General features: G+C 37.2%; 1 protein-coding gene across 1 annotated transcript; it reads right to left on the reverse strand.

The window, feature by feature from the left end:
• Positions 1-12,078: 12,078 nt before the first annotated feature.
• Positions 12,079-16,752, reverse strand: LOC306878429 (small ribosomal subunit protein eS27). Its single transcript, XM_079430782.1, has 4 exons — positions 16,721-16,752; positions 15,992-16,100; positions 14,560-14,670; positions 12,079-12,369 (listed from the first exon to the last, which is right to left on the reverse strand). The coding sequence occupies exons 1-4, from the start codon at positions 16,724-16,726 to the stop codon at positions 12,341-12,343; spliced, it is 255 nt and encodes an 84-aa protein (XP_079286908.1). The 5' UTR covers positions 16,727-16,752; the 3' UTR covers positions 12,079-12,340.
• Positions 16,753-17,022: the final 270 nt, after the last annotated feature.

Below are 17,022 nucleotides of genomic sequence, written 5' to 3' on the forward strand. Positions count from 1 at the left end.
ACTCAAATCTAATCAGTTTGCTTGTTCGACAGCCTGGCAGGTTCTTCAGGCCCATGGACAGACAGGAACCGTGACTGTTAATGTCACTCTTACATGTCCAGAGGTGTGTGTTTATGTGTTTATTTTTGTGTCTATATTTATGTATGTAAGTCTGAGTAGCGTATGAACTATGTATCCTGTATAAGATGTTGACAGCCCCAGTGTCTCAGTGTGTGAATCTGCGTTTGTTAGATGACGTACAGTGGATCAGACACTCTGTCACATTATTTAACCATCCAAAAGTCACAGTGAGTGAGTTCATAACTCTCTAACACTTCTCATCTGAACGTTTTTGTTATATTTTAATGACTCCTCAGTCAATACATTCATCTCTTTAGGAAAATCTGACCTTGATCCATGGCTCAGGTCACTTTCATGTCCATCTACAAGACAACCAGTTAGCCAGCATCAACCAGGGGAACAGCAGTGTAATACAGGTGAGAGTATAGTCTTCAAATATTTCACCAAAGGAGAGTGCAGAACTAGATCAATAATTTTGCAATACAAATAAATTAGTTCACTTCTGATCTTTCTACCTCAGGTGTCTCCACTTCAGTCTGGTTCTTCAGTTCTTTTGGCTCATGACCTCTGTCTGACCTCTGATCCTGCTGTGGCCTGCTTTCTTGTCTCTGATATCAAAGATTTCCAGATTGACTTCATTAATACTGTACGATGTAGATCGAAGCTTATCTCTTTCATCTTTTTTTATCATCTCTCCTATGGTGATGATTTTTAGATTGAGGTCAGACATTCTGCTGTAGTGCGAGTACGTGTTCTGGACTCAAATAATCAACCGTTTCTTCATCATTACCTGTAGCTCATGAACCTCGTGCTTATCCCTTCTTCAGCCATCGTTTCTGTGGAGTAAGTCTATGCCATGTGTTTTTCCTTGTTTCACATTTTGCCCTATGTCTTTTGATTTAAAAGTTATAGAATAATTAAATAATATTTAATAGATATTAAAAGTAAATAGATATGATGGAGTTGAGATGGTGGTGAGACACTGGAAAAATGGTCAGGAGTGAAGACTGAATTATGAATACATAACTGAATCTGAACTGAAGAATTTTAGTTCAAATTTAAATTAATTGAAATCTAATTCAAATTTAGTGAAATTCAAAGAAATAGCCTACATTGTTGGGGAATAACAGTTAAAACCCATGGACCAGGTATGATGAACAAAGACCAGGAGTCAGATTGCGATAAATGAAAGAAATTTACTGAAAAAATAGTTTGCAGTTTCATCCGCAGAAGTCAGCTTTAACACTCGTGATGGAGTTCGTAGGCCGACCTCCATACAATTCAAAAACACCAGCAATTATACTCTAACAGAGGTTGCTAATTGCATCAATGCATAAGTCATCAAAATTCTGATTCTAAAACCTAGATAAACTTATACAATTATCACATATGGATGCAAGCTTGAAGCATATCTTCTGATGACTATTTTAGTGACAAGTGATCAGAGGTCCGACGCAATATGTCTCTCCAAAGACGTATATCTGATACGCTGGACATCGGCAGCGGAACGTTTGTCCTGGGACTTTCTTGAGCATCTCCCTGTATACAGACAGATACTAACACACATACGCAGAGTAACACTTATCTTACTTCAAGGTTGCCTCAGCCCTAAACCTTATCGGGCATGGTTACACACACAATGAGAGCAGCTTCTTAGAGAGTAGAAAGGCAGACTAAAGCCATAATCAACTTATTCTCTAACATGCATAAATGTAACTTTGATTAATAATTATTCAAGAAATATTATAATTAATATTATTATGAAGGCCATTGTAGATCTGCCATCCACTCCTTCAACATATAACTTTGTAGGAGTAATTCTCAGGAGTATGTTATTTTACACATATTTATATTGTAAATATAAATTTCCAGAAACAGTTATTTATATTAACAATCAAATGTATTTAATTCATATATATAATACATATACATTTGAAGTGGATCAAAAGTTAATCAAAGTTGTCCTAAGACAAGAATGGGTATTGTTATGGTTTTAGGACAACTTTGATGAAAGGTTTTGATCCACTTAAAATGTTGACTACTGTATATATTTGAAAATATTTGTACATATTTTATATATTTATAACTTTTCATGTCTTCTTTTACAGAAAAAGTAGTTTAAAAATTCTAGTTAAAAAATACAGTTATAAAGCAGGTAGCTTTTGAGTCATATTTTACTCTTGGCTTGAGTATTGTTATTGAGTACATTATGTTTGCTTACAGGAACATGATTGCTTACTAAACAGGGATTATTGTAGGTTTTTTTAAAATCCCTAATTCATTTCCTGCCTTGTAGAACCATATAGTCCATAAAAAATATTATTTTCACAGATGATCAACGATAGTTGTAGGGGCTGTTCACGGGCTGTTAGCTTTTAAAAAACGACGCTCTAGTTCACATTCACACAGAATGTTTTTGCTTAAAAAGGTGAGGTTTAGGGCAGCAGAATGAAAAAATGCAAGGTCTAGAGACCTAACTCTAGAGTAAAGTTCACTATTTTTTACTTCATTTGTCATGCAAAAGATGCTCAATGCAAACATACACTTAATACATACATACACTTGATTCTTAATACTTCACGCCCCGGCTCTTTATGCATGGTTTTCTGGAGCATCAGTGAGCGTTTGAACCTCAGTTGTCCTCAGTGTGGAAAGATGAATCTCAAAATCATACAGTCATTGTTGGAAAGGGTTCAAATACACAAAAATGCTGGAAAACCAAAGAATTTGTGGGACCTGAAAGATTTTTCTGAAGAACAGCAGGCAGTTTAACTGTTCAGGACAAACAAGGGGCTCGTGAATGTTCTATCACTAAACAAAAAAAAAACACAGCTGTGGATCGTTCAGGTAACAACACAGTATTAAGAATCAAGTGTATGTAAACTTTTGAACGGGGTCATTTTTATAAATTCAACTATTATTTTCTCTTGTGGACTATATGTAAACATCTTTAATGTGAAATATCTTATTCAGGTCAGTACTAAATAAACAATAGCATGCATTTTGTATAATCCCTCTTATTTTGGTAAAATAATCAACATTTTGCAGATTCTGCAAGGTGTATATAAACTTTTGACTTCAACTGCATATGCTTGATGTGATTTTCCATTGCCATGACACCCAACATGAATAATAAATGACTGCTTACCCAATGCAGCAAATCCAACCTTTCATCCCTTATGCCTTAATTAAACGCTGTCACCACTACCATCACTAGCATCTGTCTTCAGACACATCATGCGCTCATATACACTCCTCTAATTTTCAACTATAATAAGTATCTCGCAAAAATTAAAGAGACAAACCTTGACATTTCTAAAAGATATAATGCTACAGCTAAATCTAATAACTGTATGTGTGCTGTGATCAGGATGAAGTGGAGGTGGAGGTGTTTAACCTAACAGCAGTGAGGATACAGGCTCCTTTAGTGACTCTGTAGGAACAGAGGTTTGTCCTTCTCATACATGTTTTTGCTGTCAGGAGAGGTTTAGTTGAGTCTTTCATTTTAGATGCCGGTTTATGTGATGGGGAGTGACAGCAGTCAGAACCCTCTATCTCTGGGTGGTGTCGAGTCTGGCCTCAGTTTTCACTGGAGTCTAAGCAAAGCAGCTGTGCTGGAGATCAAATCAAGGCATGCACAGGTGAGATGCACGCTCTTAGCATGAATTGACGTGTATGAAAACTTTTTATGCGTTATGCTGTCTGTTTTAGGTGGGTGTTAGTGTGTCTCCCTCTCACAGTTTCTCTGTGCTGGTGAGGGCCAGAGATCCAGGCAGTACCAGCCTCAAAGTGTGTGTGCAGCTCCAACAGATAGACAATAGCAACACGTCACTCTCTGATCATCTGACTGACGAGATACAGATACTGGTAAATACATCCTCCACAAAGAACCACCAATGGCAAGCTATTTAATGGAGCCATGTCATGAGGAAGCAGATTTTCCTTGATCTTCTGAGATCTTTTTAGTCTACAATCAAATAAAATGAAATTAAATGGTAACACTTTAGAATAGGGAACAAATATTCACTTAAATTTTGTTAAAAAATAATCTTATTGACCCAAATACTTCTGAATCGTAGTGTTTAAACTCAAATGAATACGACCTATTAATAAAAATATTTTCTTTCATATTATACTAAAACATTTTAACAAATGCACAGATCAAATGTTAATTTCAACATATACTAAAGCATTTTTAGAATTTGGAGTTCACGCTAAATGTATATCTTTTCTCTTGTTCTTCCTCTTTTCTCAGGTGTTTGAAGAGATGCAGTTAACAGCAGGAAGCTCAGGGTCCATCCTCATGTCTCCCCTCTCTCAGTACCTCCTGCAGAGCAATAAGTGAGTTTCATGTCAAAAAAATGTTTTTTGTTTTTTTGCCTCGCTAGAAAGTATCCACTCCATTAAGTCTGTTCCGCATCACTGCAGTTCTCATGATGATTTGGACGAATAATGTGCTTGATCAAAATTACATTTACATATTTTTTTTCACAGTTTTACTTAAGTATTGGATGAAGTTAGTTTCATGTAATCTCCGAAAGAACATCCACAGACATTTTGCTGTTTAGTCAAAGGTCTGGTCATGCGTGACTAGATAACATCATAGAGATTTAAAATGTGTGTGTTTTAGAGACTCAGTCTGTCCAGTCCAGTCTCAGGGGCAGGGCTTGTTACTATTGATAATGAAGGAGTAAGACAGGGCTAATACAGGCCTTGCTATTTTGGAGGTTTATGCCATGGACATTTGTGGTATCAACCAAACACTGCTGATCAGTGTGGAGGTGAGTGTTTACTATGATAAATCCTGTAGCTTACCATCATTTTAAATTCCAATGTAACATCCTTCTTACCTTAGGTGTCAACAGTGTGGTTTGTACGGATTTTGACTGTGTCATCCGTGAACCACAACAGTGATAGAGCATTTCCTGCTTTCCCTCTGGGCTAGAGCATCCGTATCAGGGCTCTATACTTTGACAATATGGGACGACAGTTCCATTCTCATAATATACAAACACTGGTCACAGCTAACAGGTAATTACACAGATACGCGTTTATGTCACTCACAGCAGTGGTCTAACCTTATTTTTTTCTGTGTCTCAGCGATGACCTTGCACAACTGATAGTTGACAAAGACAGTCAGTCATTTCTGGTGCAAACGGCATCACCTGGTCTAACTGTTTTGAGGGTGCAGGGAGACACTACAAACCCATTTCTGAGCGATTACACCCCTCTGTTTGTGATGCCTGCCATCCCAGAGCCCACAGGATTCCTGCACTCTGGGGATGTCATCTGCTTCAGCTCTCCCATTACAGACCTGCAGGGTAAATCACTAGGTTCCTAGCAAGCAGAGCGTCAGTTTTAGTTTTCAGAAACAACCCCCTCTAATCTAAAACCCAAAGTAAAGTCCATTATTGAAGCAAACACTAAATATATGCATACAGCCTTTCATTGTATACTCTATTTAATGGCGTGCCTGTAAAAGGCACTTAGAAGGGCACCGTAAAAACCCTCTAAAATGTGCACTGGAAGATTTCATCCTTGTCTAGTGTCTGTGCTATTTCTCTTCATAAATGATGACTGATTAAAATACCTTTGTACTTGTTTAAACTAGAGGTGCAAGTAACTTTTAACCCTGTCACACAAATTCTTGTCAGTGCAGGTGTCTGTTGTTCCATCTCATCCTTTTCTTTTCCAACTTTGAAACAACAGTTTGGCCCAGTGTTGCCACCTTGAGGACAAAAGAATTCAAGGTGCATGTGCTAGCTAAGTGTGTAAAGTACTGGCAGATAAAAAAAATCGACTGCACACATACAGCATGCACATATTTTGATGATGAAAATTATGTCATGCGCTCTGTGTGCATACCTTGGTGTACATGGAAAAAAAAACATGCATCTGCTTTGGCCTTGACTGCCGTAGGTTTTGCTCACTTTTGCATTTGTTTTTCTCTCTGTAAGGTCGGCGAGGCAGATGGGATGTGTCATCAAGTAAAATCCTTCAAATGAACTCTGAGACTGGAGTGGCATTTGCGAAGAACTCTGGGATGGTAGTGGTTTACTACAGGCTAGAAGGGGGTCAGCAAACCTTCAAAGAGGTAATCAGTGCCTCTGCACAGTTACATAAGTGTCCTCATGTTTTGTGACATAATAGCGCTCTTCCAAAACCTAGTCAGCTGCCTATGAAGGGCACAATCTAAGGCATTATGGGTGAACAAATAGTTTCAGGTCTCCATGTTCTGTTTTGTTTTTCTATGCTGTGTAAGAATGGAACCAACCGCTGTTTAGTTACCCACATTCATTAAAATATTTACTTTTGTGACCTACAGATGAAAGAAATTCATACAGGTTTGGAACAATTTGAGGTTGAGTAAATAATGACAGAATTTTCATTTTTGGGTGAACCGTATCTTTAATATAATTATTTTTAATAACATAATCAATAAATTACAATCATCTAACTTCAATAAAATACCAAAAAAGTACATACAATGATGAAGTGATATTTATTCACTTATATATATATAGGTGAATATATATCAATAGCTGTTTGTTTACCAGGTTCTGCTTATAGTATTTACCTTACCTTATAGTGGGTGTGACAATGGGAGGTTTTCGAGTCCAAAAAATTTGAAAACCACTGACATATTCCAGATCAATTTAATCTCTGTTAGGATGTGGCAAGGTAGCTCACTAGGTTTTGAAACAGACCCTTTGTGAATGTTATAAATGAAAAGACTTCTCTGGTGTCATGCAGGTAACAGTGGAGCCTGCATCCATTCCTGTATTCATTCCTCCCGCTGATAGGCTCCTCACTAACTGGCCTTAAGCTTCAGAATACACCGTCAGAGTGGATCTGAACACCTCTGCTGCCAACACTGGTGAGTCCTTTCACACCTCCACATGAGATTCAAGGAGGACGCTGTTCACGACCATGGAACACACCTGATGTGCCATTAATCCAACTACAGTTGCATGCGAAAGTTTGGGAACCCCTTGCAGAATCTGTGAAAATGTGAATAATTTTAACAAAATAAGAGAGATCATGCTAAATGCATGTTATTTTTTATTTAGTACTGTCCTGAGTAAGATATTTTACATAAAAGATGTTTACATGTAGTCCACAAGACAAAAAAATTGCTGAAATTATTAAAATAACCCCATTCAAAAGTTTGGGAACCCTTGGTTCTTACTACTGTGTGTGGTTACCTGGATGATCTACGACTGTGTTTTTGTTTTGTGATGGTTGTTCATGAGTCCCTCGTTTGTTCTGAACAGTTCAACTGAGCACTGTTCTTCAGAAAAATCCTCCAGGTCCTGCAGAATCTTCAGTTTTCCAGCATCTTTTGCATATTTGAACCCTTTCCAGCAGTGACTGTATGATTTTGAGATCCACCTTTTCACACTGAGGATGATTGAAGGACTCAAACACAACTATTAAAAAAGGTTCAAACATTCACTGATGCTCCAGAAGGAAACACGATGCATTAAGAGCTGGGGGTGAAAACTTTTGAACAGAATGAAGATGTCCAAATTTTTCTTATTTTGTAGAAATATAATTTTTTTCCATTTAGTTCTGCCCTTCGGAAGCAACAGAAGCTACTTGCATGTTTCCTGGAAGACTAATTAAGTACAATTTACCTTGATCTTCAAATTCAAAAAGTTTTCACCCTCGGCTCCTAATGCATCGTGTTTCCTTCTGGAGCATCAGTGAATGTTTGAACCTTTTTTAATAGTTGTGTTTGAGTCCCTCAATCATCTTCAGTGTGAAAAGGTGGATCTCAAAATCATACAATCACTGCTGGAAAGGGTTCAAATATGCAAAAGATGCTGGAAAACTGAGGAATCTGCAGGACATGGAGGATTTTTCTGAAGAACAGTGCTCAGTTTAACTGTTCAAAACAAACAAGGGACTCATGAACAACCATCACAAAACAAAAACACAGTCGTAGATCATCCAGGTAACCACACACGGTAGTAAGAACCAAGGGTTCCCAAACTTTTAAAGGGGGTTATTTTAATAATTTCAGCTATTTTTTTTGTCTTGTGGACTATATGTTAACATATTTTATGGAAAATATCTTACTCAGGACAGCACTAAATAAAAATAACATGCATTTTGTATGATCTCTCTTATTTTGATAAAATTATTCACATTTTCACAAATTCTGCAAGGGGTTCCCAAACTTTCGCATGCAACTGTATATAAAAGGAATTTAAGAATAATGATTAATAATTAGACTGTTGGGCAGTTTATGAGATTATGATCCAGATATTAAATTCTGTCTGGAGGATCCTCAGGTCCCCCTTTAATCACTTAAACACTTAATTCTTAGACTAGAAATCATTCTCAGTGGTGATTATCTCTAACTGTTTAATATGTGCAATTAAAAGATGTGGTGGGTGGGAAGATACATTTTCTCAACTTTATTTGACCTGCATAGATCTTAGATCTGGGCAGGATTCTCACTTTCAGAGACATGGATACATTTGTGCACAGATGGAATACGAGGTTGGGACTCAGATTCAGATACAAGTAGCTTTATTGGCATGGTAAAAAAGGATTTATATTGCCAAAGCATTGATGACATTAAATTACTGAAACATTTACACACACAAATGAGAGAAAAAGGCAAAAAAGATGCATGGAAAGATGGAGTTCATTGTCATAATTATATCACTGTCACAATTACTGTGAATAACTGTACTTGTGTATGTGTTGCTGCTGTATATCAACCCATCCCGTTTGCTGAATTTCTTACTCGTTTACCAGATCAGTTTAATCTCTGTTAGGATGTGGCAAGGTAGCTCACATACTCTAAACGTCTGTTCTGGGAGAGTGTGGGAAAAAAAACAAAGTCAGTGTACCATTAGAATAATTCTCAAACGGATATTTCAAGGTTAAAAAACGTACATACAGTTGCTTTAAATGTTACTTAAATGTGATTCAATGATGATATTGCGTGCTTGTGATTCTCTCTCTTTCTGTCTCCTTCTACATGGTAGCTCAATGCAATCTAGATCAGTGGGAGGTCATAGAAAAGAAACTACATCCTGAGGCAGAGCTACTGTGCTCTTTACACTTTGGCGCCCCCCATCCAGAGATGATAATACTACAGGCTATCTTTAATGCAACACCCTTCTACAATTCAGACACTGGTGAAACAAGTTTTACATAAGATTATGTATTAAGCGCCATGTTATGTTTGAAGCCTGAAAGAGCCCAAGGGTATTTTTAATTTAATTTAATTTAAATTTTTATTATTTTTAACATTATGCAGCACAACTGTTTTAACACTGATAAAGAAATGTTTTTTGAGCACCAAATCAGCATAATAAAAATGATTTTTGAAGGATATATAAAAATAGAAAACATTTTAGATTGTAATAATATTTATTAATATGACATTTTGCATTTTGATAAAAAAAATGAAGCTATTTTACTTTATTTTATTAACTATGAAGTAAACCTTTATGACTCACTTCTAACCTGTCTGTCGTGTCCTGTTTCAGCTCAGTACAGCTGCAGGATCTCTGTGCAGCCCCAGTCAGACTCCATCCTCCATCTCCTGTCCACTCGGTCTCTCTCCATCCATCTGTCTGCCTGTCTGCGGACTCAATCACCCCCAGCTGCCCTACTGTCACTTCCTCAGTCACCACACTCTTTTCAGTCATCCCTTCTGCTCCCGTACGTGCCAGCGTTCCATTCCAAACTTTCCTCCCTGCATCCTGTGGTTGAAATCAGTGTTTGGCACCACAAACATGCTCAGCACACTGAGGGTGAGAATGAGAAGGATCATGGGAGAGATATATGAAATGAAATTGCCTCTCAGTTTTTTTATTTCTTCATTGTTGTCTAATTAGGTTCAGTCGGACACCCCTGACATTGTGTTATCTGATCCGGTCCGCTCAGATGAAGACCCCACTCTCCTCCTTATTTCAGTCTATCTAACCTTACATTTCCTGGATCAGGTACCATCTACTGCAAGCATTACCCTGTACACAGACCTTTCTCCACAAAGGCACATTGTGTTGGTGACTGGAGTGATGGACAACCCAGAGTCAGGTAAGAGAGCAAGACACACTTTTCACTATATTCTACATTTACACTTAAGTTCAACAGTTTGGGATCAGTACAATGTATGAAGAAATTTGTATTTTATTCAGCATTAAATTGACAAAAAAGTGAGAGCAAAGATTCTAATTAAAAGAAATGCTATTCTTTTGAACAGTAGTGTAACATACAAACTTTTTTTCCTGTAACTCTGAAAATGCTCTTTATTTGTATGTTCAGGTCAATGCTCTTTATTTGTATGTTCAGGTCATCTTGGAACAAATTCTGGCCACTTGTTCATTTCAGTATTTGCTATGTTTGCTGTACTGGCCACCACTGCTGCACTTTTCATAGGTAAAGTCACACTCAAGCGTTTTAACTTCTGATTCTGTGCAACACTGAATATGCTTGATGCCCAGTGATTCACTAGTTTCGAGCCATCATGCGATTCAGAATCAAGATTTGAAACTTTGGCCCTGCAGATCTTTTTATATTCTCTTAAATGTTTGATTTCCACTGCTGTCTCTCACACAGACTGTACCTGCAGTCCTCACACCCTCTACTAATACAGGTGACACCCCCATTTTATTTGATCCAACTGCTTTACCTTAAAGGCACACTCAGTACTTTTTATGTTAAAGTCAGCATTAATCAAAAATCCATCTACTTTCTAAATAATCATATAGTGAATGCTTTATCCATGCATTTAAAAAAGCAAAACAAACATACATCTGTCAAAACCAGACTTTTCTCTGGTGATGTATGAAGGACTTCTACAATCATTTTATCTTAATGCGCCCCTTTCCTACAATCATCTGCAAGCTTAATCAAAACTCAATTAATTGAACAAAGTCCCTGCCCTACATTGTTTTCTTTTGGATAATCATTTTCGCTCAGATGTATGTCACAATACAAAAGAAAAGATCTGTCCATTGCATTGTGGCTTTGCTTACAAACAAGAACGTTGTCTTTTTCCTCATTTTAAACATGACTGCTATACTTCATCAAACCTTTATAATGAGGGTAAAGTTACTGAGTGCACCTAAATTTGCATGTTATGGTTCAAACATGCTACCAGACCGATATATTATTATTTTATATATATATATATATATATATGTGTGTTCTAAAATTCTTTCAGAAGACAAACAATATGTCTACATGTGGCTCGCACCATCACTGCCAAAACCAAAAGTTCTGCAGAGAAAACAGTGGCTCTGGAGTACTGAGTAACTTAATGCATCTTTTCCCCCCTCATGTTATTCTTTCTGAGTCACAGCGAGAATATTTCAAGTAAATGGTTCTTTCCTTTATAACAGTAAACACATGCAAACTACTTCAGGTTCCTAAAGAGTATTATTTCTTATTTTTACTTGCGCTACCTATTTTTTTACACTAACTAAAGTTTGAGGTCAGTAAGATTTTTTTTTTTAATGCTTTTATTCTGAAAGGATGCATTAAAAGTGCATCAAAAGTGACAAAATATATTTATAACATTCATAAAAATTTCTTATTCAGTGTAATTCTTTTAATTTGTTCATCAAAGAATGTTGAACAAAAAAGTGTCACAGATTCTGCAATATTAAGCACAACCACTATCAACTTTGAAAACAAACGTTTCTTGAGCAGCAAATCATCATATTAGAATGATTTCTGAAAAAATTCATGTTACACCGAAGACACTGAATGGCTGCTGAAATTTTTTTTCAATAAATCCAGCTTTGAGCCATTACGTTAAAAACTGTACGGACCCAAACACTTTTGAACGATAGTCTATGTATAATGCCTGTCACGTGTGAACAGTCTGCCTGTTGCTCATCTAGACAATGCATATAACATTTAAGGAAGAATACTTGTATTACCTGGTGATATTAAATTATACAACAGACGAGCATGACATTAAAACTATATTTATGTGGCAGCAACAATGCAGATAAGGCTGGTAAATTATCTACCACAACACACACATAAACGAAAAATGAACCTTTATTTAAAGTAAGAGAGGGAGAGAGAGACAGGTTTGGTGATTTATACACCTCACACACTCTGTGTTCAGACAGCACTTTGACATTTCAAGTTTTCTAGCACTCTTCTCGGTTTAGCTTTTATCTCGATTGCCCCGTTATAGATCAGAAACATGTCCTCGGAGTCACTGAAATCCCTGTGGAGTGGCCAATCCTGTTTCTCCTCCCGTGGTCTCCCTCATCCTTGCATAATGGTTAATGAGAGACTAGTGCTGCTTTCTCCTGAACGAGCATCCTGTTAGCAGAGAGAAAAATAAGGCTTTTAGAATTCAGTTTAAAATCAATCCTGTATTTCACCACACAGTAGTGGAAAATGTAATTCTATGAAAAAAAGCAACCACAGATAAAACGGATCCAGGAAATGATGTTCAAGACACAAACGTTTTAAAGAATGTTATAAGTGTATCGTTTCATGTAAGTTGCGCTGCCAGGTGCTTGATTAATGTACTTGAGGTGTTTTCACCAGCGCATTACTTAAATCTTAGTTATTTTCTTTATATCCGTAAATGTTAGAAATTCATGAGCAGTTTTACTTTGAAAAATGGCTTGTCCTAACAGGGTTCTTCAACATCAAAGACTTAAGTGAACGACAAACAGGAAGTGCAACTGAGAAATGCATTCAAATAATATATTTATTTGTGCTGTCAATTAATAAAAAAAAATGAATTAATTGCAAATTTATTTCTAAAATTAATTAAGATTAATCCCACCTAAAATTAAAGTTTTAAAATATTATTTTTGTATTGCAATAATTTCACATTGCTTTTTCAAATTAATGTAGAAACAACAAAGACATTATATTTTTAATATTTGTTTAATAGCATCTTTTAATAGGTGAGAATCACTGATACCAATACTACTGATGTACCTAGGAAATTCTTTTCCTAATATTTAACCATTAACTATATGTAATTTTGACTATACTAACATTCATGTGGGAAGTCGTGGCCTAATGGTTAGAGAGTCGGACTTGTAATCCGAAGGTTGCGGGTTCGAGTCTCCGGCCGGCAGGAATTGTAGGTGGGGGGAGTGAATGTCCAGCGCTCTCTCCACCCTCAATACCACGACTGAGGTGCCCTTGAGCAAGGCACCGAACCCCCAACTGCTCCCCGGGCGCCGCAGCATAAATGGCTGCCCACTGCTCCGGGTGTATGTTCACGGTGTGTGTGTGTTCACTGCTGTGTGTGTACACTTTGGATGGGTTAAATGCAGAGCACGAATTCCGAGTATGGGTCACCATACTTGGCTGAATGTCACTTCACTTCATTACAGTATAATTGAAAGCTATCAATTTTAACATTTATTAGACTTTAAAAAGTAACTTCTAATTTAAGTGAAATTCAAACAATCTTCATATAAACCCATTATAATAAATGTCATTTACCTTCGCCCTTCAGCTAGTAGGAAATATACAGAAATTGAATAAAGTTATCAAACACTAAATTTGAAATTAAATATAGATGAATCCTTTAAGCTACAAAAGTTATTGATTTCCTCTTTTACTTTTGTTCTTTGATTTAAAAGGCATCACAGCAGCTGGGTTATTAGGATATTTGGCTGCTATTACTTTGAGAGCTGCCGCTGCTGAACGCAGATCTGACACGCATGCTTGTATTTTCATTTGCACTTTAATATGAAATGGTACTGGTTACAGCGCATGCCACTTTATTTGTGCATGCAATTAAAGAGCACGTGCTACAAGCACAGTCATAAAGATGCTCTGCGTCTTAAACTCAATTCTTGTCAAGAAAAAAAGAGACAGAAGCAGCAGTTGGCCAACCCTAGCTCCGTCCCTCCGTTAAACTGGGAAAATTAATCACCTGCATTAACATGCTAATTTATATCAATAATCGTTAGTTGCTGTAAAATCCTCAAACTAAATTTGTGTTTTACAAATCCGCACTAATGAAGCAATTAAAATTATTTAAATAATAGACCATATGAATGTCAATTTGTGGGTGGGGAACTAAATAATTTGATGGTGTTGAGTGGTACAGAAACAATCTGCTATTACCTCTCCTGCTTTCTGCTGAACTTTATGCCAGCAGGGCAGTGAGTTTCAGATCTTCACCAATCATCAAGCTTCAGCTCAAGAAGAGAACAATGATCAAGTGGGAAACACTAGGGTGGTCTGTGTGGGCGTGTTGCCATGGCACCGGCACATTTACAAGCGCATATGTGTTTCTTTGATCTGTGAGTGCACTTCCAGCCATATGTCTCCCACACGAAAACATGAATTCATTAGTCATCTTCTGAAGGCTGTATTTTAATGTGTTAGTGTGACATGTTCTGACTGCTGCTAGAAAGAAAAGCCCACTTTGGGATTCTGCTCATGGGATCGGATTTCTCAAGAAACTAGGTTCTTTCGTGCTTTGGGCAATCCCTCTAAAGTCATGCGCATTGGCATCTGTGTATACAACGATACCTTCTGTGAGGCGCGCCTTTCCTCCGGTGGGCTGGCACAGCACTGTAGAGCATCCTACACATAAGACCACCGTCTGCGCGTGACTGAACACGGTAGTGATCTTATAACAGCCTGCAAAGAGAGAATGGTGAGAAGTTTCAGACATACTCTAATGCATGAACTTATGATCACATATGCAGTCAGTGTCCATTTTATGTGGACACATATGCACCGACAACAATGCCTTTCCACTTTTTCAGCATCCTTGGTTCTAGAATTTTTTTCTATCTCATTTTTCTTTTCCAATCCTTTAAAAAAAAAAATTATTTAGATTTGCAGTGCTTTATGGGAGTGGGTGGGTGCTAAAGAGCTCTTCTGGTGCAATTTGCCCATTTGATTTTCTGGTTGGTGAAAATTTCTCTTCGGAATCTTAGGTTTTGTGTTTTTTCACCCGAGATTCTGTTGGTAAACAATTATGCATAAAATAGGTTTATGCATGTTGATGCTTTTGCTGACACCATGTACCATCTCAACAGCCCTGTAGCTCAGAATTAGTTACCCCTATGGAAAACAATGCTATTTTTACTTCTAGAACTTGCACTCTATTCAAGTAACCTCTTTTAATTCAGCAGTTAGTTTACTTTACAGTGATCGTAATTACATAATAAATGGGTCATTTTGGTGGATATTGAGATAGAACTGGGAGTCAGGGACCTTGTTACTAGTTAGAACGCTGGTTCCTGCGTCAGCAGCATCACACGCATGCATCGTGAACACGCAAACGTTTTTGGTTTCTTTGCACACAAATTATTCTCATAGCTTCATAAAATTAAGGTTGAACCACTGATGTCACATGGACTATTTTAACAATGTCCTTACTACCTTTTTGGTTCTTGAACGTGGTAGTTGCATTGTTGTCTATGGAGGTTCAGAAAGCTCTCGGATTTCATTTGTGTTCTGAAGATGATCGTGGCCTTACAGGTTTGGAACAAATTTTAATTTTTGGGTGAATAACCCTTTAATTGATTATGTTTTTAGTAAAACTGTTAACCCACATTACTATTATCCTACAAATATATATCATATGTTTAATGGTTGAAGCTTAGGTGAAATATAGTTTTATATTAATCCATTTTATTTCAATTATGTAATTTACACCTTTACATGTGATTGTGTTCATTCCCTTATTAAAGCTAAGTACACAATTTTCAGATTTTTATAAATACTTTTTTGCTTCAAATCAAAGTTTGTATTATGATTCACCTTGTATCTGGTTGGTTCGCTTTACAGCTTAAAGACATTTTAAAATCCCCGATGGAAAAAAAAACAATACTTTAAGAATAAAGGCCGTTGGAAATGTTGTCTTGTGCTCCAATAATTGTGACAAAGTGACAGCTCTGTAATCAATGTCTCATAGTGGCTCTGCTTGTTTACTCTGCAGATGTTAACTTACCTGGGCATTTGACATCCATAAAATAAGAGTTGGGACTCTGTACGAGACGCTTCTTCTTGTGTCTTCTCTTCTCCTCCTCTGGCGTTGGGTGCAGTAAGTCCTTCGCGAGCTGAAAGTGATGAGAGATGTGTCAATCACATTTGCAAAGTCTCAGCTATGGTTTATTTGTGACGCAGCCATTGTTATGGCATTTCAACACAACTATAACAGCACCCGTTTAAACACCGTAACGACTCAATCACGGAAAATGTTCCATACGTGACAGTTACGTGGGCTTGATGATATAGCATCAGCTGATTGTGAAAGTATGCACAACCCTGCCACGACAAAGGGCGACTCGATTCTTGACATACTTTCCGTCTAACCAACGATAAGAGGGATGTGCGACCAATATTCCATCTTCAAATATAACAATTCTCTTTAATGTATTATTTAATCACACAATCTCAACGACATGTTATGATGATTGTAGTTTATTTCAATGGGAAACGCGATGCTCGCCATGCGTTTCTAACGCGTATGCACGCGGCCATCTTGTCGTTTCTATACACATAGCGCGCGCTTCGCTTTTTTCTAATCATTTCAAACCTCAAAATAGATTAAATGAATATATCGTGGCCGGTAAATCCATGAAAACAAAATCCTCCCCTAGACAATCGATGCATTTTAATGTACACGGCATGCGTGATTAGGTTTTAAATGGGCTTGGTTGTACTGGCACGCGCTTACAGGCATGTTGGCGACAGAGGAGCAGCAGCCGAAAAGGGGGGGCAGCGGAAATACATGGCGCATATGAACGGGGCTCGAGAGCAGGGGCAGGAAATGCTTCACTAACATGCAATAAAAGCACGTCTTCTTCATTCATTAACAAAGAACTGAGCTTAGACAGGCTGTGAGTTATGTAGAAAAGTTTAAAAGCTGTTATATAAACTCTTGGACATCATACCATACATTTTGGTGTATTATAATGCATAATATATTATCACAGTAATTAAATAACAATATAATAATAATACATTTTAATACAATAT

The sequence above is a fragment of the Barbus barbus genome (genome assembly GCF_936440315.1).
Source record: "Barbus barbus genome assembly, chromosome: 12".
NCBI lineage: Eukaryota > Metazoa > Chordata > Actinopteri > Cypriniformes > Cyprinidae > Barbus > Barbus barbus.

Coding starts and splice junctions, on each gene's coding strand:
- LOC306878429 (XM_079430782.1), bottom strand. Junction 14,671..15,991: donor TATGGATGTCAAATGCCCAG/GTAAGTTAACAT, acceptor CTCTCTTTGCAG/GCTGTTATAAGATCACTACC. Junction 12,370..14,559: donor AAAGGCGCGCCTCACAGAAG/GTATCGTTGTAT, acceptor CTCTGCTAACAG/GATGCTCGTTCAGGAGAAAG.